Source organism: Antechinus flavipes, chromosome 2, assembly GCF_016432865.1.
Source record: "Antechinus flavipes isolate AdamAnt ecotype Samford, QLD, Australia chromosome 2, AdamAnt_v2, whole genome shotgun sequence".
Taxonomy (NCBI): domain Eukaryota; kingdom Metazoa; phylum Chordata; class Mammalia; order Dasyuromorphia; family Dasyuridae; genus Antechinus; species Antechinus flavipes.
The window spans coordinates 612,737,144-612,762,129 of record NC_067399.1 but is presented as its reverse complement, the minus strand read 5'-3'; the positions used below and the strand labels follow the sequence as shown (position 1 = coordinate 612,762,129).

General features: G+C 34.0%; 1 protein-coding gene across 1 annotated transcript; it reads right to left on the bottom strand.

The window, feature by feature from the left end:
• Window positions 1-5,160: 5,160 nt before the first annotated feature.
• LOC127551731 (uncharacterized) lies at window positions 5,161-22,534 on the bottom strand. Its single transcript, XM_051981757.1, has 3 exons — window positions 21,845-22,534; window positions 18,345-18,477; window positions 5,161-5,835 (listed from the first exon to the last, which is right to left on the bottom strand). The coding sequence occupies exons 1-2, from the start codon at window positions 22,202-22,204 to the stop codon at window positions 18,430-18,432; spliced, it is 408 nt and encodes a 135-aa protein (XP_051837717.1). The 5' UTR covers window positions 22,205-22,534; the 3' UTR covers window positions 5,161-5,835; window positions 18,345-18,429.
• Between the last annotated feature and the right edge of the window lie 2,452 nt (window positions 22,535-24,986).

Here is a 24,986-nt window from a genome sequence, read left to right as displayed (position 1 = left end):
GCTTCTGCACTAGGCCACACCATGCTAGGCTGCAGAGGAGTGTGCTGGCCCTTCTTGCAAGAGCCAAATAAAAGCGTTCTGATTGTACCTGGAGATGCCTCCGAGTAGCCAATTTGGGTAATGGGGGTCTCCTTCCATATCCCACAAAATTCTGCTTTGTTCACAGTGCCTTCTGTAACATGGCTCAGAGTCCTATCTCAGAAGTGATTACACTTGCCCTGCCCAATGTGAGCCGCTGCCCCCGTGAGCCCTCTTGGGCGTATGTCTAGCAGTCTAACAACTCGGCCAGATCCTCTGGGTGCTCTCAGCAACAGTCCCATGTCTGGGACCTCATCTTGTCAAGTGATCTTCAGAATCCTCAGAGACATGGCAACAATTAAGGCATGGCACTGACAAGGCTGTCCAAGGCACCCAAAAAGGAGGCTCTGCAGCCTCGGCCTGGGAGCCAGACCTCTGGAGCCTCGCCAATCCTGAGCTAGCTCTAGCAATGGGTATGTCCAACCATTTGTACCTCCCTGGAAAGTACCCTGTGTTCCTCAATACAACCCCCTAGGACTAGAAAGGATTATACGTGAATCCTAACAAACGTTGAAAAACCAGTTAATCTCAGTATTCCACATAAACTGGAAAAAATTGGCAAAGAAAGGATCATAATAGATTCCTTCTGTGGCACAAATGTGATCTTGATAATTGAACCAGGCAAAGTCAATACAGAGATAAACTACAGACCAACTTCCCTAATGATACAGATGAAAAAATTTTAATAGAAAACTAGGAAGGAAATTACAGCAGTGTATCACAAAGATCATATAAACAGGCTGAATTTACAGGGCCGGTTTTAATATTAAAAAATACCCAACTATAAATACAACTGATTCTATTAACAACAACAACAAAAAAAATGATTATTTCAACAGAAGCCGAAAAAGCTTTTGAAAAAATATAATACCTAATTCCCATTTTAAAAAAAATAGAAGGAATAGGAATAAACAGAGCTTTCCTTAAAATGATAATAAATAGCAGCCATTTTAAATCAAAAACAAGCATCATATGAAATAGGAATAAGCTAGAAACTTTTCCAGAAAGATCAAGGTTAAAGCAAGAATGTCCATTATCACCACTCCTATTCAATATCATAACTAAAAATGCTAGCTATAGCAATAAGAAAATTGAAGGAATAAGCATAGACAAAGAGGAAACAAAATTACCACTTTTTGCAAATGATATAAATGATATCACAGTTTACTTGGACAAACTTAGAGAGTCATCTAAAAAGCTAATCAAAACAATAACTTCAATGAAGTTGCAGGATATAAAATATACTTATACAAACCATTAATGTTTCTATACATTATGAACAAAATTCCAACAGGAAGTGATAGTAAAAAAGTCATTTGAAATAATTACAGAATGTATAAAATACTTGGGAATCTATCTGCTAATTAGACAAAAGAACTATACGAACATCCTTCACATAAAGATAGATCTAAAGTATTAATTGCTCATGGATAGGTAAAGCCAATAAAATAAAAATGACGATACTACTTAAATTAATTCAATGGAATTATTTAGTGCCAATTCAAATTACCAAAAAATTACTTTATGGAATTAGAATAACAAAATTCATCTAAATATCAAGAAAATCAATGAAAAACAAAAGACAAGGAAGATTTCAAATTTTACTACAAAAGCATAATCACCAAAACAACTTAGGACTGGGTAAGAAATAGAGGCTGAACAGTAGAATACATTAGGTATATACTATGTAAAAGCAAATGAGCATATGAATATAAAACTGAAGTATAAAACAGCTTTACACCATGTACCAAGATAAATTCAAAATGGGTAAATTATTTAGACATAGAAAGCAACAATATAAACAATTTAGTAGAGCACAGAAGATACATATCAGATTCATGGCCAAAGGAAGAGTTCATAATCAAATGAGATAGATAGTTTACCAAAGGTAAAATGAGTAATTTTGATTATATATAGATTTAAGTTTTTGCACTAACAAAATCAATGCTACTAAAATTAAAGAAAAGCAGGAAACTGGAAAAATCTTTGCAGCAAGTTTCTCTGATAAAGGTCTCTCTTTTTTAAATATATAGGGAATCAAGTCAAATTTATAAGTCATTCCTCAGTTAATAAGTAGTCAAAGGATATGGACAGGCAGTTTTTAAAGGAAGAAATCCATGCTGGCAACAGTTATGTTAAAAAATACTCTAATTCACAAATAATTAGAAAAATACAAATTAAAACAATTCTGAGGTACCATCTCATACCATTATAATTACTAAAACAATAAAAATTTAAAAATAAATTTTAAAAAGACAGATCCTGAATGGGTTGTGATAAAAACATGTATACTAATACACTCACTACATGTAATACATTACATGCAGAACCATTCTGGAAAGTAATTTGGAACTATACCCAAAAAGTTATTAGCTACATATACCCTTGCACCCACCAACTCATCTACTGAGTCTATGCTCCAAAGAGATCAAATAAAGAGGAAAATATACACAAAAATACAAATAAACATATATACAAAAATATTGATAGCAGTCCTTTATGTTGCAGTAAAGAATTAGAAACTAAAGGGATATCCACCAATTGGGGAATGATTGAATTACATGATTATGACAGAATATTCTTGTTATAAGAAATAACAAGCAAGATATTACAGAAAAACCTGGTTAGACTTGTATGAAAAAGTGAAATGAGCAGAAGTAGAACAATAACAGCAATACTGTTAAAGACCAACATCTCTGAAAGATTTAAGAACTTTGATTAATGCAATGACTAGCCACAATTCCAAAGGATTCATGATGAAACATGTTATCTATCTCCAGACAGAGACTAATGAAATCAGAGAACAGAATGAACTAAATTTTTTTTCTAATACAGGAATTTATTTTACATGAATATACATGCACAATAAGATTTACTTTTCTTGCCTTCTCAATGGTTGGGGGAGATAAAAAGAGGGAAGGCCAGAATTTGGAATTGAAAATAAAACAAAGTTGAATTTAAAAAAGGAACTAAATAAAAAAGAATAATAGATACAAAATTAAATGTTAGTATTTTTATAACAAGGTAGACTCATCAACAATAACAGCACACTACATTTGTATTCTACCACCTTAGTTACTAAAATCAAGAACAGCACTTAAGAAGAGGAAGTTGGTGGATCTGTATCCCAAAGAGATCATAAAAAAGGGAAAACGACCCACAAGTCTAAAAATGTTTATAGCAACCCTTTTTGTAGTGGCAAGGAATTGGAAACTGAATGGATGCCCATCAGTAGGAGAATGGCTAAATAAGTTATGGTATATAAATGTTATGGAATACTATTGTTCCATAAGAAATGACCAGGAGAATGTTTCAGAAAAGCCTGGAAAGACTTACATGAACTGATGCTAAATGAAGTGAGTAGAACCAAGAGAATATTATACACAGCAACAAGATTATGTGATGATCAACTCTGATGCACGTGTGGCTTTTTCCGACAATGAGATGATTCAGGCCAATTTCAATAGATGGTATGGAGAGAGCCATCTGCACTCAGAAAGATGATTAAGGGGACTGAATATGGATGATCACAACATAGTATTTTCACCTGTTTTGTTGTTTGCTTGTCTTTTTTCTCATTTTTTTCCCTTTTTGATCTGATTTTTCTTGTGCAGCATGATGTGTATAAAAGCATTTTACATGTTTAACACATTGGATTACTTGTTATCTAGGGAAAGAGGGAAGGAAGGGAGAGAAATTTAAAACGGGGTTTTGCAAAGGTGAGCAATGAAAACCATCTTTGCATTTTGAAAATAAAAAGCTATTATCCAAAAAAAAAAAAAAAAAAAAAGAGGAGGAGGAGGAAGAAGTTGGGAAGTAAACCTAGACCAACCTAGACCAACCTAGACCTCATTAAATGTACACCAAAAAAAAATCTGTGCTGAAATCAGTACAGACGTTTAAAGGTATTCAAAGAATGCTTTTCAAGGTATCTCAAAGTAAAATTTCAAACTTATGAAAAATACCAGAAACAATACTATTATCAAAAATCTAGACTTCAGCTAACCATTAATATAGAATGTTTATATCTCTCAAATTTTTTATGAGAATAATTAATGCATATATTAAGATCCTTGATGTCAAAGAAATAGGATTTTTTTTCTCTGCATTTTTTTATATATCTTCAAAGTCGTATTTGACCAAAAAAGGGGAATATATTGGATTCCATTGTATTTAGAGTCCGTTGCTGCTATTCCCCTTCTCCTAGCATCTTGATTTTGCAGACTTAATCCAAGATGTCTCATGTATATTAAACTCATATAAATTATGATAAGAGATAACAAAGACCACTTTGTTCAGTGTGTCCCTGAGACATTAACAAAAAGTATACTCTTACAAGTGCACAAAATATGTTGCATGAAGTCTACAGGACTTCTGCTGATTCTTTCCAATTTATCCTGTATAAAACTTGTTTGCACATGGTGGTTTTAATGTTATTTCTCCTATAGATTGTGAGATCTTCCAAGTCAGGGACTGTCTTCTGTCTTTCTATGTATTCCTAGCTCTAAGTGTAAAGTCTTGGAAACATATTAGATACTTAAATATTTACTGACAGAATTAAAAATTTATTTAGCTTGGGTCTTTTCACAGAGAATGCATTAAAATCTCTAATTCTGTTAAAGATCCTTTTTTCCCCCAAGGGGAAGTTTTTTTCTTTTGCTTTCTGGAATACTGTATTCCTCCAATATTTTCTCTCCTTTGTGATAAAAAGCAATTGTCAGATCTTATGTGATCTTGATTGTGTTACCTTGATACTGTCTTTCTGAGCATTTACAGAATTTTTTATTTGACTTTGAAGCTGCAGATTTTGGCAATCACATTCCTACAAATTTTCATTTTGGGATTTTATTAGGAAATTTTTTCTATTTTCATTTTGTCCCCTTTTAATAAATCAGGACAGTTTTCTTTTGAGAGTTCTCAAAATACTGTGTCCACACTTTTATTCTAGTTATTGTTTTCAGGGAGTATTATGATTCTGAAATTGTCAAGCCTTGATTTATTTTCCAGGTCAAGTTGTTTCTGGAGGTACATACTTTATATTTTCATGATTTTTAAAAACAATTTAAAAAAAAAAATAACATCTCAGTTTTTAGATTCTGTTTATTTCAATTTTCAGGGACTCCATTACTTAGGTATTTTCATTTTCCATTTGAAATTAATGAAACAAGTTCCAATTTTTCCTTTACATTTTTACTTCATTTTTTAAATAATATGTTTCATGTCTTCCAAGGGTTCTTGTTATTTTTTGTGGTAAATGCCTTTTTCCCCCTAAAGTTTCTGCCCCAGTCTTTGAAGTCATTCTTCTTTGGAGTTTTCCTCTTGGGTAACACATTACTCATTTTTCCTTCTATACATCAAATTGTCTTCTATTTTCACCTATTTTTTTTTTAGTCTTGCGCATGATGTAGGGATTGATGTCAGTTCCAGCCTCAGCCATTGTCTTGTAACAATCTTGAATGGTTGGTTAGGCCCAATTTGATCTTGAACCAGTGACCAGGTTCACTGGTATCTACCCACTGGCTTCCGGGATTTGAGTGTCTGCACTCAGCACTCAGAATCCTAGAAAGCTCCAGTTGTATCACCATCACTCTTGAGATTAGCTGTCCCCAGCCAAGGCACTGCCACGCACTAATACCCCTTCTCCTATTCCTGGAGTTTCCCCAATTATTCTGCCAGCTTCTTTGGCAAAACTCCTTTTCCAGTTTCCATACTTTCTGGTATCTTTTTAAGTAGTCCTGGGGTAGATAAAGGAGCTTACTGAAAAAAAAAAAAATTAAAACCTCAACATTTTGGGTCATTTTTTAATCCTTTAAAATCAATGCTAGAATAAAAAAGAGATCTGTGCTCCTTTTGTTTGGCCATCTTAATCAGTCATATATTTAAATTTGGCATCCTCATTAAATCTGTGGAAGACAAAAGCTGAGACACATAGCTCTCATACTCAATAATGGAGTCAGAATTCAAATATATATCTTCACTGGCTAGATAACTGAGATGAACTCTTATCCTCTAAATATTAATAGGAATAAATCTGAAGTCTTACATTTGGTTTCCAAAATTCAACTTTTCAAGTAGATAACTTGACAACAAGTAGGGAATACAGTGGATAGATAAGAGTTAGACCTGGAATGAGGAAAGCATGAATTCAAATCCAGACTTGGAAACTAATTCTGTGTCCTGGGCAAGTCATTTAATCCTGTCGTTTCTTCATCTGCAAAATGGGGATAATAATAGTACCTGCCTTCCAAAGTTGTGAAGTTAAATGAAATATCTGCAAAAGTTTACAAACCCGGAAGCATTATATAATTACTAGCTAGTCTCCCTGTTGCTGTTATTATTGCTGATCAGAAAAGTTTTTCATATTTCAATATGAGTAAGATATGGCAGCCAAAAAAGCTAATATAATCTCAGCTACATTGAAAGAGGTATCCAGGACTAGAGAGAAAACAGTCTCCCTCTTCTCTTCCTGAGTCAGACTATACCTGGAATACTGCACTGAATTCTGGGAGGAATTTTGAGGGAGGAAATTGATAGGCAGAAGAGCATTCAGATGAGACACTTCACCATTCATTCATCTTCATGCAACAAAAGGGTTAGTTTAATGCGCATTGATCAAATGATTGAACTAGGGATGTTTACCCTGGAAAAAGTTAAAATCTAAAATGCAACAGATGCATTCAAGTGTTTGAAGGTTGCCATATGAAGAAGGGATTAGATTTTTTCCTGCTTGTTCCAAATGGACAATAATAACAATACGTAGAAGATGCAATGAGACAAACTTAAGCTTAATGTAAAGAAAAACATCTTCAAGATGAGAATTACATAAAAGGAGATCAGAGGAAGGGGGTTCACCGTACTGGAAGATCTTCAAATATTTAAGAGGGATGGTGCAGTAAGGAATTCTTATTCAGATGCACATTAGGCTAGATGGTCTCTCTGTGCTTTTGCAACTTCAGCAGTCTGTGATCCACTGAATGTTCAACACACTCTCAATTATGATCATTAAACAAATACGGTACCTTATTATGCATGTAATATGTGTATTTGGTTTAGGGCTAAACTAGATAAAGTCTGAAAGCTTTTCCTCCCTCACTTCTTTTCTGTCCCCAAGTTAGTATTAGAAAATAGCCAAACTAGAAGATACAGAAGGGAGATGCCCAACAGAAAATGTAAAGTTCAACCAAACAGAAAATTTGATAAAAAAAAACTTACTAGATTTTGCCATTTGAGTACAGGAGTTTTTATTATATGTGTACATTATTTTTGGTTATTCCAATTTTACTTAAGCTTCCAGAGTACAGAAATATCTTCTAACTTGTATGGAAAAGTACATGAAGATTGTCTTTCATGGTTAGCAAAGCTTTATGAGAATCCAAGACACACATGTCACTCCTCAACTTGCCTCGACGACTCCTTCCTCAATTTTATTCTCCTGACTTCCAGAAAGAGCCCAAGGTCTATCTCAATATTTTCTTTCTCATTAATAAAACAGTAATCTTTTAAGTTAATTAGCTAAAGCCTCCACTGAATATTATTTAATGAGAGAAAATTTTTTCAATAGTAAATGAAATAGTTAATAATTCTGAATATAATTTATTTTTCTCAATAGTAAAAGCCTCAATTTCCTAAGTGTATATAAAGATAAAAGGGGTTTTCTTACCTGAAAATTACCTAGATCAAACAAATTATACAAATTCTATAAAAATTAACAAATGAAATCTATAATAATCATAAAAATACAAATACTATTTATAATATTTTCGTTCTGAGGAAGACCATAGCTTGTGAGACTTCCTCAATATAATAGTAGATGACTCTATGAAATAATTAAACCCTCAGTTCATTAAAAATATGATTAAAATCTTAAAAATTATCTTAGTAGTTAGTATTAGTAATTACAGGGAAGATCACTTCAGCTTCTCTTAAGTTAACAATTTTAAATAATTCCTATAATTTTATTTCATATATCACATGGACCAAGTCACAAACTCTCCCCTAATTTCATATAAAGAAAACATGCCATAATAAGAAATTTTCTTGAAACCTCACTTCAAAAGTCACCTAAGGTGCTTTTTTCAACTTTCTATTTGGCTCTTTAAAATTTGCTTAGTACATTATTTGTTTACTAAACAAGAAGTTACTTGTTTAGTTTTTAATATTTGCTGAGCACCAATGCTCAAATATTTAGGAATAATTAATTCTATTTTTGCTCAGATATCTAGACATTATGAAACTATAGATTAAAATCCTTCTATAATAAATTTCATAAATTAAAAAGAATTACTGTATAAGAACTATTAAAAAATGCTATTAGTTTACAAAATTTGGAGATAAAATTGGTACTCTACCCAGAGAAAGTTAAACCAAGTGTTTTGAATCCACTAGCAGAAGAAAATTATATACATGTACACAGATCTTCTCCCTCCTTCCCTGTTCCTATTCATAGGTATCTTTAATTTTTTTATTGTGATGGGTTCCTTAGGAAGTAACATAGATTTTATCTAGAAATGTATTATCTGAAATATACACTACCACTAAACAAATACTGTTCAAGAACCCATGGTCACCTTCATGCCATGGTGAAGCATCAAAATATGCCATACCCCATGGCATGAAGGTGACCATGGGTTCTTGAACAGTATTTCAGCATAGTTCAAGGTACAGCTAATCCTGTTAGCTGGATAGACAAAGAAGAACGTTAACCTAGTGATGAACTAAACAGTTATTTTCCAAAGCCCAAAATGACTAAGTTTGGAGAGGTAAATACCAGATAGGTTAGTTTTTTGATTACCTACAACTTCATACAAAGGTTATACTGTAAGGGCAGGTAGGTGGTGCAGTAAATAGAGTACCAGCCCTTTAGTCAAGAGGTTCTGAGTTCAAATTTGACCTAAGACACTTAACAATTCCTAGCTGTGTGACCCTGGGCAAGTCACTTAGCCCAAATTGCCTCAAAAATAAATAAATTTTTTTTTTTTGGGGGGGAAGGTTATACTGTATATTAAGTACTCACAACAATAAAATGATTACTTTAAGAACTTTACTACTTATGAAAACAACTGGATGCTGGAAGAGCACAGGAAAACTAATCCATAAATGTTGATGACAACATCACCTTGGTTCCTTCTCATCTAGATACCAAAATATAAATCTCATCTAGATACTAAAATATAAATCTTTTCAAAGTAGGAAAAAAGAAGATATTAGAAATTAATTCAGATTTTTAAGACATGTCTAGATGATCGGAACAACAATGAGCAATTCATTATAAATACAAAACAACAGCCTAGTTCTGTAAAACTTATGTCAGAAAACTAAACCCAATGTGTGTCAAGACTGGTAAGGAATGCTAAGGATAACAAAAAAGGAGGGTTTCCCACCAAATATTGGGGATAAGAGGAGAATCAAAAGAGGAGTAAGACCACACTGTGTAGTAAGAATGGAATGGTTACAGTGAATTAAATTAAGAAAGCTGAATGACAATTATATTCTATTTCTTTTGTTTTCTTCCAATGAAAATAATGTCTAAACTACAAAGAACAGAACATTCACTAAATTCAAGGTAAATGAGGTGATGGGAAGAAAATTCCCAGACCTAAAAAAACTATATCCTGGCTATTAAAAATATGTCATTCCTGCATTACTGTCAGTGGTCTTTAAAACACTAAGAACTGAAAAGGTGTGTATCAAACAGGAGGAGTAGAGTATCAAAATATAAGATAGTAAAGGGTGATTTCAATTTTAGCAATGATTAAATTCAGTAAGGCTTACTTCAAGAAGTTATACCAAATCAAACCAAACTTTTTTGAAAAGGTAATTAAGGGGGAAAAAAAGAGTAATTAGAAAAGAAATGTGTAAAAACAATGTAACTAGATTTCAGTAAAGCATTTAACAAAGTCTGTTGTGTTATATTTGGGGAAAGGAGAAAAATGCAGGCAAAGTTACAAAATAAGAAGATTCAGAATTCAACAAATTATCACAAGGGAAGCATAATCATTAATGGGTCATTGTTAATAGACAAACCTTAGTGGAATACCACTAAGTTGTCTTTGACCCTATACTATTCAACAATTTCCTCAATGACTTAATAATAAGATATTATTAAGTTAAGTAGTATGACAAGTTTGGAACAGATAAGGAAACAATTCACAGTTCAAGAATAGCTAGGAAATAATTCTATATTTTATATTTCATATTTGTAGGATTAATACCTCTTACTGCCTCTTAACATCCCTAACATCCCATAATCCTAAAAGGTATATGTTCTTGCTGAGTATTCAATTATGTAACACTGAATTGGAGTTCCTTGACCTCTCTCCAGGAATTCTGTCCTAAGGTCCTGGAATACTTTGGTGACTCCAATGTATCTGTGATAGAAAAGATTAGCCAATTATCTCACACTGTGGAGGGAGAAGTCCTGGGGAACTGCAATCTTCCTTATGTGTAAGACAAAGTATTTATCCTGCAGAGTAAAAAGGAATAGTAGAGAAATGAATATCCTATGGGCAAATATCATTCAGATTACAAATTTTGTCTTATATACTAGAACATTGTTTTTGACATTATCATTTTATCTTAAGTGACTATTAATCTCAGTAAGGGTATGCTATTTAGATTGCAGCACTCCAAGAGAAGACATAAAGGTGTGAGAGAGCCTGATATGTGTATGTGGTAAATACAAATTTTTGTAGCCCAGTAATGCCTTTTTTGAATTATTTTCAAAATATCCTACTTCTCAAATTAGTAAAAGAAGAATCTGTCAAAATAACTGTATAGTTCCTAGTAAATGCACCATGAAAACATAATAAATGTGAAAACATTCTTTTTACAGCATAGCTTCATATAGCATCATATAAATATAAGATGATATTACTGTTACTATTAAGGTATTTAGTCTAATTAATTCCACTAATCCCATCTACTTTAAACCATTAATTACCACATGAAACAATTACTACAAGAAAAACTTAATACTTTCTTTTCTTAAAATTATATATATATGTATATATATAAATGCATGTGTGTGTATATGTATGTATGTATATATATATATATATATATATATATATGTATGTATAAAAACAAACTTTTCCCAAATATCTTTCAAGAAATTACAAAACCTAGCTAGCCCTTAACCATTTTACTTCATTTCTCATTACTGCCCAAAATCTACCATATCTTTGAATCAAGTAGTCTCCTACTTGTCTAAGCAAATTATGATCATACCAGATTCCAATGTCTTCACTGATTTTTTTTTCCTTTTTCTATACAAATTTTACTATCCTTCAATACTACTTGTAAATCCTATGTCCCTCCATTGTTATTCCAGTCTTCTGTAATCTCCCCCTTCTCTAGCTTCTAGAAGCACCTACAGTCTGAATCATTTAAACCTACTCATAGTGATATTCTCCAAATGCTCCTCTTTATAGATGACATTGCACTATCCATGCATTTATTAAACACCCATCATGGGCCAGGTGTTAGGGAAACAAATGCAATAAATAAAAGAATTTCTAAATGTGAGGCACTTATATTCTAATATGACAGGCAACAAAAACATGTATCTGCAAATAAATGCAAAGCAATTAAGAATATAATTTTCAGTTATAAGTAGTATAGTAGTTTAAGAAGGATGACACTAGTAGATAGTAAGAGAATCAGGGAAGACTATATGTAGAAAGTAGTATTTGAACTGCATCTAAAAAGGAAGGGGTTTTTTTCCTAATAATTAAGGAATAATAATTCCTAATAATAAATAACCTAATAGGTTAAGGAGAGAGCTCAATCCAGATCCAAGAGATAGCCTGTACAAAGGCAGAAAGAAAGGAGATAGAAAATCATATATGAGCCAGTTGGGTTAAATCACAGAGGAAGAGGATTGGATGATATGGCTGGAGAGATGAGCTGGTTGAAGGTAATGATGGGCCTTCTGCATTTCTTTATATCCCCAGCACTTAGTACCAGGCCTAGCATACAGTAAAGAGTTTTAAAATCTTATTGATTGTTGACCTACCAAGCTGATTCTAGAAGCAACGGATATGAGGTGCTGATTTACTTAAAAGAACCTCCGAGTCAACTAAAAATCCAATCTAAACAACTAATAACTTTGGTAAAGCTGCAAGACATAAAATAAACCCACACAAATCGCCAGTATTTCAGTATGTTATCAACAAAACTCAACAGGAAGAAATAGAAAGAGAAATTTAATTTACAATCTAACTACAGACTGTATGAAAGACTTGGCAATCTACCTGCCAGAACATACACAAGGAACTAAGCCTAATTACAAAATGCTCATCACTCAAACTAAGACAGCTCTCAATAGCTGGAGAAATAATTTGCTCATGAGTAAGTGGAGACTGAGGCAACTAGTGGTACAGTGGATAGATCCAGGCCTGAGATCAGGAAGATCTAAAGTCAATTACAATCTCAAGACACTTTCTAGCTTGTGATCATAGGCAAGCCACTTAGCCATCTGCCTCAGTTTCCTTATCTGTAAAATGAGCTGGAAGAGGAAATAGCAAACCACTTTAGTATCTTTGCCAAGAAAACCCCAATTGGGTCACACAATAAAAATGAAAATTCTATCTAAAATAATTTATTCAATTATATGCTAATCAACTTACCAAAGAATTATTTTACAAAATTAGAATAAAATGCATATGAAAGAACAAAAAAAATCAAGAATATCAAGGCAATGAAAAAAAAAATGGAAAAGGCAATTAGCAAGATCAGATATCTCAAACACTACTACAAAGTGATAATCATCCAAAAAAAAAAAAATTGAGTTTGAGCAAGAACTACATTTAAACCATCACCTCACATTATAAACCAAGATAAGTTCAAAATGAATACATGATTTTGACATAAAGGATTATAGCATAAGTAATTTGGAGGAACATGAAAGAAATTATCTATCAGATCTAGAGAAAAGAGTCCAACAGTTTCACAGGAAGTAAAATGAGTAATTTTAAATATATAAAATACAAGTTTTTGAACTAACACCAATGCAAATAAAATTAAAAAATAAAAGCATGAAACTAGAAGGGAAAAAAACCCTTTGCAGCAAGCTTCTCTGATAACAGTCTAATTTTTAAAAACGTTTAAGGAATTTGTATCAAATATCTATTCCTCAGTGGATAAATGGTCAAAAGATTTTCCTTCGGAAGAAATCCAAGCTATTAAAGTCATGAAAAAATGTTCTAAATCACTTATGAATACATAAATCTAAGTGAAAATAATTCTGAGGCTTCATCTCAGAAATTTATCAGAAAAACTTGCTGCAAAGATTTTCCCCAATTTCCTGCTTCTCTTCTAGCTACATTGGTTTTATTTGTACAATAAATTTTTAATTTTATGTCATCAAAATTGTCCAGTTTGCTTTCTGTGAACCTAAATCATAAACTCAACCTATCTATATATATAGATTTGACAGCTAATTTCTCCATGCTCCTCTAATATATGATGGCACTACTTACCTCTAAGTCAGGTACCCATTTTGAGCTTTTCTTGCTACATATTGTGTGAAATATTGATCTCTACCTAGTTTTCATCAGATTGGTTTTTTTTTTCCCCAACACTTTTTGGCAAGTAGTGAGTTCTTATCCCAATATTCTGGCAAATACTAGGCTTCTGTACTCATTGTTGTGTACTTAATCTGTACCATTAGACAATCTATTTCTTAACCAGAACCAAAATGTTGAGATTATGATTATGTAGAAGAGTTTGAGATATGTTTTTTCCTAGTCCCCCCTTTTTCCTTTCTTTTTTTGCACTGATTCCCTTGACATTCTTGACTTTTGTTCCTACAAATTAATCTGGTAATAATTTTTTCTAACTCTACAACACAATCCTGTAGCGGCTTGATCGGTATGGGAAGTAACTCAATTAATCAGGTGTTATTTTCATCTTTATTATATTGTCTCAGCCTTCTTATGAGCAATTAGATGTTTTTTATTCGTGTGAAGTGATTTGTAATTATGTTCATACATTTCTTGTGTATGTCTTGGTAAGTAAACCCCCAAGTATTTCTTATGTGTCTGCAGTTACTTTATTTCTCCAAATACAGTTTCCAACATTCATTTTTGTAAGATTTTTGTTCCAAAATTTTCTTCCTTTATTCCTTACTTCCCCCTTCCCCAAGATAGCAAGCAATCTGATATAGATTAAACATGTATAACTCTTTTAAACATATCTCCTTATTTGTCACATTATAGTAAGAAAAATCAAACCAAAAGGGAAAAAAAAAACATGATAAAAAAAACAAACAAAAAATGATGGTAAATGTTTTAATCTATATTTAGTCTTCATAGTATTCTCTTTGGATTCTGCAGTTATTTTAAATATAATTTCTCTTCTATAGCTTTTGCTAGACTTCGTTAGTAAGATAAAGAAATATAATTTGTGTGAGTTTATTTTATATCCTGAAACTTTGCTGATGTTTAAAATTATTTCATTTAGTTTTTTATTTGACTTTCCAAGATTCTTAAGTAAACAATCATATCATCAGTGGAAAAATTTGTTCCTTCTTTGCTCATTTCTTCAGTTTCTCTTTTTCATCTCACTACTCTAGCGCAAAGCATTTTCTAGTACAATACTGACTGGTAATGGTAATAATGGACATCTTTACTCCTGATCTTACTGGAAATGTCTCTCATCCCTATTATAGATAACGCTTACTCTTGCTTTTAAAGAAAGTTCCATTCCTATAACTTTTAGTGTTTTACACTGAATTTTACATGAATATTCATTAGGAATAATCTTCTAAATTTTTTTTCTCCATCTTCACTCTTCCTGATTTAGATTTCAAGATAATATTTGACTCACAGAAGGAATTTTGTAGGATCCGTTCTTTACCTATTTTTTTCTCCAGTTTGTATAGTATTAAAAGTGTTTTTTTAATGTTTGGTAGATTTCACTTGTAAATCTGCATGATCCTAGGGATTTTCCTTGGAACCTCATTTATGGCTTGTTCATTTTGGGGGGCTAGAGATGGGAAATATTAATGTCAGCATTTTGGACTTATTGGGTAGAAGAGTTATTAATAATCATTTTTGTTTCTTTCTCTTCTTGTTTCTTTGTTTCATTTTTTACACTGATAACTTGGTTTTATTTCTTTTTTATAAATCAAGGTAGCTAATGGTATATCTATTTTATTGAAGAATAAAAACATAATTTAAAAAACAAACATTTAAAGCTCCAAATTCTGCTATCATATTAAAAAAAAATCGAAAAACCGTAGAAACAGAAGAAAAAGTAAAGAGAGAATGCATTCATCACTTCCTGAAAGAAACCCCCAAAGGAAAAGTACAAGGAATGATATATACTAAAATCAGAGCTACCACATCAAGGCAAAAATACTCTAAGCATCTAAAAAGTATCAAAGAACCACAGGGACAATCACATAAGACCTCATAGCTTCTACTCTAAATAAGAGGTCTTGGAATGCAATATTCCAAAAGTCAAAAAAAGATAGGATTACACTATAAAAAAATAACTTATCCTTCAAACCTCAGTATGAGCTTACTAGAGGAAAACAGACATTTAATGGAATACAGAACTTTCAAATATTTATGATTAAAAGATCAGATTCAATAAGGAACTTTATAATAGAAAACACAAGAGTCCAAAAAAACCCAATAAGGTAAATTTGTTTGAGAACTAGAACTGTATAGTAAATGTAGTGCTAATTAACTCCTCTGATGAAGTAGAAGAAACAAGTGTTGCTTTGGAACATAAGTTTAATAAGAAAAACAGAAGACACAATGCTGTATTGGTTCTATTCTCAAAGTTTCGAGATGGGGAAAAAAGGATGATAAAAAGAATAAACTGTAATAGAAAGGAAGGAGTGGAACTTACCATTTTGGGGGAGGAAAAGAAATAAAGTTTATCAAGAGTAATGACCTCTTCCAAACTCTTCCCAACAAAAAGAAAAAAAAGTTTAAAAGGAACCACAACCAACCAGGAAAGTAATGGGAGAACTTTTTAATATAATTTTTATAAAATTAAGCATAATAAACAGAGCTTCATGATTTCATAAAATATTTCCATTTTTCCAGAATAAAAAAAAAAAATCAAGGGGTATGAGGATAGAAGAGCATGTAGATAAAGTGGCATAGACAACTTTTTCTAGGACAGTGACTGAGAAAGGAAGATGTATAAGACAGTGTTAACAAAGGATGAGATTTTAAGGTTGGGAAAGACTTGGTCATGTTTGAAGGCAACAAGGAAGGAGGATATACATAATGAGTTGAAGAAGGGAGTAAGGGGAAGAATGATTGAAATTATACAGGTGAAAATGACAGGAAGCAATAGTCTAGAAGATAAGCACATAAACATATCTTGGCTTTCCTGGGTTCCTTTAAGTTCCAACTAAAATCCCATCAAAATTTTATAAGATCCTTTCCTAACCCCTCTTACTTCTAACATTTTCCCTCTGCTATTTATCTCCTACTTATCCTATATCTTGCCTGTATATATTTATTTGTAGTCTCCCTTCTGTTGGAATATGAACTCTTTGAGAACTAGGATTATCTTTTGCCTCTTTTAGTATACCTAGTCCTTAGCATCTTGACAGAGTAAGCACCTAATAAATAACTGAATAATATGTATGCATCTCGATATAATTATCTTCTGGATTGCTTGCAGTATATACATATATGTTTTCACAAATGTATGCGCACATCCTTACATATACATACATGTATATAATTGACTAAATCCCATATATAAATATGACACATCAAGAGAGAGAAAGAGAGAGAGGTGTACATATATGTATTTCATATATCTAAAATGTATATGTTATGCTATTTTCTAATTAACTTCAAAAGCTAGGACACATTCCAAAATATGTTAGCTTTACTTATTAAACTACTATAGGTCTGCTGTCCCTGAATTTATGTAAATATTTTAAATTTTGTTTTCAGCCTGTTATCACTCCTTGGAAGTAATGAATTCAAACCAGCTACACCCAGGGAAAGAACTCTGGGAAATGACTATGAACCACTACATAGAATTCCCAATCCCTCTATTATTGTCCGCCTGCATTTTTGATTTCTTTCAACAGGCTACTTATACACTATTTCAAAGTCTGACTTTTTTTGTATAGCAAAATAACTGTTTGGACATGTACACATATATTATATTTAACTTATACTTTAACATATTTAACATGTATTAGTCAACCTGCCATCTGGGGGAAGGAGTGGAGGGAAGAAGGGAAAAAGTTGGAACAAAAGGATTTGGAACTGTCAAGGCTGAAAAATTAGCTATGCATATATCTTGTAAATAAAAAGCGATAATAAAAAAATTTTTTTTTAAAGCAAGTAATGAGTTCTATAAAGTTTACATGGGAACAAGTAATTTCTTGGGAAGTAAAATTATCTTGTTCCAAATTTTAAGGAATCCCTTTTACTCTAAATCTGAGATGTATTCACCTTACCTGGATCATTCATGATTTTATAGACTTCAATTCTATTTTCTCTTGTTGAATGAATCTTGTTGATTGAAAGAACCATAAATTTTTCAATCTCTCTTCACATAGTAAATGGTTCCATCTCCCGAGTGATTTTAATTATCCTTCTTTAGACCTTTTCCAGTTCTAATAATTCCTTCTTGAATTACAGTAATGAGAATCAAACATAGTATTTTAGATGTGGATGGACCATGATTTTGTTTGGGAAGGGTGGCTTACATTTCGTTTTCAATATCCCACACTTTGTTAGCCACGGCAGTTTATCATAAGATATACTGTTTCTGGAATGCTCTATACCAGAGGTGTCAATTTGCAACCACAATCTTGAAAAAGCCCAGACCAGATTAAAAGACAATTCTACAATACAATGCAATATACAATTCTATAATATCTTTTAAGTTTTTCTGTTGATTTATAACTAGTAGGCAAAAGCCCAAACACCTGAAGTATGGCATTCCTCCCCACCCCATTTCCAACTCCCCACCCCCAGAAAAAAGTTCACAATAATTAACTTAAAATAAAATTCATCACCATTTTTCTATTCATAATATAATCTGGGAAGACATTCTCATTACAATATAGTCTACTGCTATTGCTCTCTTGGAATTTCGTTAACCGTAAGTTTTAATGTCATCTATAAATCTCGAGATAGCATTATGCAAGTTTTCTTCCATATCAGTTTTGCTTAAACATTTAGAAATAGGCATTATTTTCTGATTCTTCATGTTTTTATTTTAGGTTAAACAACTTGTTTATTTTACTTAGATCAGTAATAAAACTATTAACTTACTATTTAAAGAAAGACTAAACTCCAGTACTTCAATCTTTAGCACCCCTCTTCTTCAAGGAACAAAAGGCACACAATACAATGCTTGTTAAAAAAAAAAGCCACAATCAGGAACACTGATCAAAAGAGATGATATCTGGAAATGAAGAAGAGAGTTTTAAAATTATGAATCCCAAAAGGTAACAAAATGTTTTTACACTGTTGACATTACTAAACATAATACATAATACATAATACAAGGATTCAAGATACCAATTAAGAAATATTTATATGCATAATATAAAATTAAGAGATTTTATTTATCTGAAAAACATGAATCATTTCTTACCTAGCTTATATATACCTTAATTTTTCACTGATGATCAAGTGTCTCCCATTACTCAGTACGGAGGACAATATTGAGAATAAGCTGTTCATATTTTTATTTAATGACTCATTAGTTTTGCTGACTAACTAAAAGTTTACACCTGAATTTCAATATTTTGTCCAGAGTGCTTTGGTAATATTTAATGGAGAGTGATACATCAGGACAGAATCACAACCAATTAATATCTATTAAGTACTTCAATGGAAACCAGGGATAATAAAAAAATTTCCAAATGAACAAAAAAGCATTCAGGACATACGAAAAAATTTCTATTTTTAGGTTTTAAAATTTTATCATAAACTTCATGTTTATGATGTTGTCGTGTTTATACTAACAAATGTGCTATTTAAGATGAGCTTGTGACTTGACCTTAAAACATGTAAGAATACTCTTTCATGAGATCATCCTTTTCAAAGCACTTTCAAATTCATTTTTATTGCACTTTACAAATAGTAGGTATTCAAAATATTTATTTTTTTAAAAATAATTTTGTCCTAGATGATGAATCAACTCCCCCATTCTTTACAATGAGGGTGTATTATTTTATAAGAGTATAATGGAGAGAGTCCTGGATCTGCAGTCTGGGGGAACTGAATTCAATTTTCAATTATACCATTTACTAAAGTACCTATAAGGTGTTAGACAAGTAAGTGACTCAAAGCTGCTCTAGCTTTAAACCTATGCCCTCAGACCCTTGAAGCTAAGAATTTACTTTCATAGTTTTCTTAGGGCCAACTAATCTCCTATAAGAATTTAGTAAAGTCAAAACCAACTAATGGAAAAATCTAGAAAGACTTATATAAACTGATGCCAAAGCAGAACCAGGAAGACACTATACACAGTAATAAAACTATGATGATCAGATGTGAATGATTTAGCTTTTTTTTTTTTTTTAGCAATATAATGACCTAAGACAATTTAGAAGTATTTATATGATGAAAAATGCTATTCACTTCTATAGAAAGAACTGAGGGAAGTCTGAATGCAGATCAGGAAATATTTTTAAACTTTATTTTTTGTGGTTTGTTTTTTTTAATCTGTTTTTCCTCCCCAGCATGGCTAATATGGATATGTATTTTGTATGACTGCACATGTATAACCCATATTAAACTGCTTGTCTTGTCTGGGAGGGGAGATGGGAAGAATTTGAAAATCGAATTTTAAAAAATGTTAAAAAATATATAGTGTGTATATATCAATATACTCTTCAAGACTTAACCCCTTTTTGTATTCATATATTAACACAAATGTACTGTTCATACTTCAGGTTTATTTTGTATTGCTATTAATAGAAACAAAAGTTTTACACATTTTAACAAATTACAATTTTAACAAAATTCTAAGATAATTTATTTAAAGCTAATTAGACCCTTATGTCATTTAGTCTAATCCTTTTACTTTATACAGGAGACACTGAAAATAAAAGTGGCCATCAAAATATGTGGCAGAAACTGATTCAAATCTAGTTCCTCTGATTCCAAATTCCAAATACTCTTCCCAATGTACCATAATTCAAATGAAAGGTTTTGAATCCACTTAACCTAATGTATAATGAGGCACTGAAATATCAGAAAAATATTAAAATTTTAACAATCCAGTTTACTTGGCAATTACATCAAGGAAGGTTAAAAGTTACTTAATAAACATGGACTCCATGACCAGTAGAGTAACTCCTCTAAAATGTTTACAACTGATTGGATTTCCAGGCCTTTTTTTACATTACTTCCCTTCACTGAACTTTACTGTTTGGTCAAACTGGCCTTTCTGCTGTTCCTCACATATGACATGCTGTCTCCGTGACTTTGCAAAGATTGCACCTCGTATTTGAAAATATACTACCCTTCTCCCCTTAAACTCCTTAATTTCCTTCAAAGGTTACCTCAAAAGCCTTTTTCACAATTCCTTCCAATTTCTCTCCTCCTTGTCCCCTCTCACTCCCTATTTTTTAAGTGAGTCGGAATAATTTCCTCAAATGGAATTCAAACTCTCTGAGGGCAGGGACTCTTTCTAGGTCTTTGTATTCCCAGCACACGCACAGGAAAAATCTCAGTGATCCACTTTTATTTGGAGTCTCAAATTCTAACCCCCCCCCCCCAACCACTCGGGTGCCGTCATATTTCATAACCGTGAAGGTAGCCAAGCAACTACAATCCTGCAGTTTGGTCTAAGCGAGTTAGAATGGCAAATGCACCATTTAATTCCCCCAGAGCCCAGCACCTAGCAGGCATTCGATGCTGGCTGTCCTGAGGGGCTGCAAAGACCAAGTGCACCTACCCTCAGGACGCTTCCGTTCAGAGCGTCCTCCTAAGCAAACACGCTTCAGATACCCCGAGCTAGCTTTCCCATGATGCTCTAGGGAAGCCCCCACAGAGGCTGCTTTTCTGCTGCTAGCTGCAGCCGAAACCTCCCTTTGAGTTTGCTGGTGGATAAGCATTAAGATCCACAGAAAGCCCATACCTGGTGCATGACCTGGGGTGGGCAAGTGCGCCTACCCCCGTCCTAAATGTGGGAAGAGTCCCCTGGGCTGCACCTGACAGCCCGGCCAGGGAGTGCGGACACACCCGAGAAGGGGAGGGGGCGGCAGGCATGTCGTCAGGGGCTTCGGGTAAAAGAAGGAGCGCGCCCAAGTTCAAGGCGGCGGTGATAGCGGGGCTTCCGAAGCCCCCAGCCCAGTGGAGGGCGCCCGCGGGGCGGCGGCGGAAGCTCTCCGAGCTCTGACATGAGCCGTCCTGGGGACCTCGGGGGGAGTACCCCCCGGACCCCCTATGGCTCGTCCCCGCGGAGGTACACGGTGCTAAGGCCGCCGCGCCCAGTCCGCCCGCACTCCGGCAGGGCCGTGTAGTAAGTCTGGGTTGGGAGGAGCCCCGAGGCCCCGCGGGCGGCCTTGCTGCGGCTTCCAAACTCTACGGGAGAATTAACTTCAAAAAAAAAAATTTTTTAATAAAAAATTTTAAGTTTGCGGCGAGTTACACGGAAGCGGGAACTATTTGATGGACTCTTGCTCTTGAGCAGGCGCCAGGCCGGCTCGAGGGGCCGCGCAGCCCCACCGACTCTTCCTCAAGACCCCCGGGAGTCCCCCCCCTCAAAAGCCCCCGCGTCTCGAGGCGACCCTAGTGCCTCGGCTTGGGGAAAATACCTGGCGTGAGCTCCATGGCGGGCGAGTCCCCGATGGCGGCCATAACCCTTCCATCCGGGTATTGCCGACAAGCCCGATCCTAGGGCTACATACAGGGAAAGCTCGCCGCGGCGGAGGGATACGCGCTGCACCTGAGGGGGAGGGTGGAGAGAGCGGAGGGGGACGGAGGCCGAAGAGGCCCCTGGACTCAGCCCGGGCCCCGCGGTCGCCGAGTCGGGCCCCCCCTCCCCCAGCCACTGAGAGAGTCCTCTTCGCAGTGGATTGGGCTGGGCCCAAGGGCTGGGCTGGGCTGGGCTGGGCCGGACTGTGCCCTGGGGCCTCGAGCTCCCGGGAGCGAGCCGGGCCCAGAGCCGCAGCCATTCCTCTTCCCCTTATGTCCCACTATGAAACTGAGAAGGAAATGGCTGTCCATGCTCGCATATAGGTGCGGAGGTGAACCTGACAGCTCAGGTGTGCACAGCCTGGGGGCGAGTGGGGTCTCCAAGGAAGCACCCACGCCCACCCCGGTGCCTCCATTCTAGATAGCTCTGGGGCCTCTCGATGCTTCTCAAAGCAATGAAGCGAACAGCCCTTGTCCTCATCAGGCACTTTGCTCGTCCGTGGAACTGGCAGCTGCTGGGCAGAAGGAGACCCCAGCCCAAAGCTTCTGCCGGAGGCCTTACCCGATGTCCCTGATGCTAGTGCCTTCCCTTTGAGATTACCTTCCCTTTACACTACGTAGATGATAGATAAATATACTACACAGGTGATAGACACAGACATGACATAGGTCTAGTAAATAGGTGTATATCCTGATTATGCAATATACCTATCCGGAGAGAGTTGTGTGCCATTGTACATGTGTATATGTAATGTTTATGCAAGATATCTATCCCAATAGAGGACAAGATTTATGTATGTATGTGTATCTGTGTGTATAATGACTATTCAATGTATCCCTATAGAGGTTAAGATATGTATATGGTTGCATGTATGTAATGTCTGCAATTTATCCTTATAGAGTTTAAGAGATATATGTATGATGTTGCATAGAAAAGATAAGATCTATCTATATTTTGTCTGCAATCTATCTCTCTATACCTATAAAGTTATGTTTTCTCTATATAAAAAGATCTATATATACATAGGTACATCTATCTTGTCTGCAATGTATCTACCTATAGATAGATACCTATCTATATCTTGTATATAGGAAATATAGAGATAACTATAAATCTATATGTAGATTTCAATATATAGATATTATAGAACTAAATAGAAATTATAATTTTAGAAATTATAGAAATTATAATTTAGAAATAAATTAGATTTATATAGTTATTTCTTCTACATAATTTCAGATGTGAAAAACAACTGTATTAATTGACCTCATTTTACCCATTAGAAACATTACCAACCCCCCAAAAAAATTTATGCTTCAGACTGCTTGTCTCATTACTTTTCATTATCATTTCAAATATACAAACCCAAAAAGAGAGGAGGGAAAGAAGGAATCCTATTCTTATCCTAAAAAATAATTAAGAATCTTGACTACTAATCTTCAAAAGTGTAATTTTCATATTTAAATGCTCCACACCAAAATGAATGCAAGATATTAAACATATATACAAAGAATTTGTGCTTAGTTACACATACATACACTACTGAATATTAAAATATAATGATCTATATTAAAATATGCTACATTATCACATTCTTCTCACTGATTATAGGATTCTTGAATATTAAAGCAGTCAAACTTGCTGAACTATCTTCAGGTATTCTGCTAAGAGTCACATAAAGATGTGTTATCAGATACTGTCATTAGTTCAGAGACAGTAAATGCATTAGTTTCCTTTGAAGTGTATGGAAAACCTGGGATTTCTAGATCTGTTTTACCCAAATGATTGTTGATTGACTGACTAGTTGAAAACAAAAAAGTACCACGCCCCAGTAAAAAGGTGGAAGAACATCTGTAGGACTAATCAACCCAACAAAAGTCTTTGAAGAATATTCTCCCCTCCCCCACCTCATCTCACTTACCCATCTCACTTTATGGCTATAACTATTTGTACGGTTAAACTGCAGCTGGCTCTCAGCCAAGCAGCTCTAAAATGTTCCTGTACACTAGCTAGAGGTGAACAACATATTACTATAATAGATTAGTTGCATAAAATTTAAACAATGTTAAATCAATATGTGGTCCGTTGCAATATATCAACACTAGGTGCCTCATAATCTGGGTTAATAAATAATGTATAATATAAAAGAATACCGGGGAGCCAAATGCTGAATTTTGTCCAGACTGATGTGATCTTAGCCAAGGCCCTTTACCCGGGCCTTCCATTTTCTTATATGTAAAAAGGGGTTGAGTGAACTGAATGGCCTCCATAATCACTTCCAGTATTAAAATTTATAATCCTATCATATGAATGTTTTCCAATTAATTAGTCTTATTTTATTTGAAGATGATATAATAGACCTGATTAACTCTGTTATGTGCAACTAGAATCAATAACTTATTCATAACATAACATATTCATGAAAACATATTCATAATATAACATATTCATGATAACAAAGGGATAAAGAATTGCTGGTTAAATATGAGCAAAAAGAAGTTGTCCAGATTTTTTACATTGTATAGCATTTATACAGTGCTTTAAATTTATAAAACCATTTTATTCCATTTAATGTAATAAGACAGATAAATATGAATATATTTATATAAATTAAAGAACTATGAAAAACTAGGAAAACTATAGCAAAATATTCTGAATACAAAAGGGATTCATGCCTGAATCTAATTTGGATTGCTTTGAGGCCTAAAAGGGAAATAATACAGTAAAAAAGAGGCTCTATCATGACAGTAGGCTGTAAAAGAGAATGGGAATATTTTAATGGTAATTTTTCCTACCAAGAACTAAGACAAATTGATGAGTTCCGTGCAAGTCAATTACCAATTTAAAAAAAAAGGATATAAGCAGTACTAAACAAACCTTATTTGAAAGACTTTACATTAGAAGGGGCTGCAATGGATAGAAATCTAGCCTTTGATACTTAGTAGCTGTGTGACCCTAAACAAATCAATTAACCCTATTTGCCTCAGTTTCCTCCCTTGTAAAATTAGCTGGGGAAGAAAATGACAAACGAGTCTAGTATC

Excerpts from the sequence above, each read along its gene's own strand:
- LOC127551731 (XM_051981757.1), bottom strand. The coding sequence starts at position 22,204 with ATGGCTGCGGCTCTGGGCCCGGCTCGCTCCCGGGAGCTCGAGGCCCCA. Across the intron at positions 18,478-21,844 it reads CGCCATGGAGCTCACGCCAG|ATATCATCTCTTTTGATCAG; the intron begins GTATTTTCCCCA and ends CTTCATTTCCAG.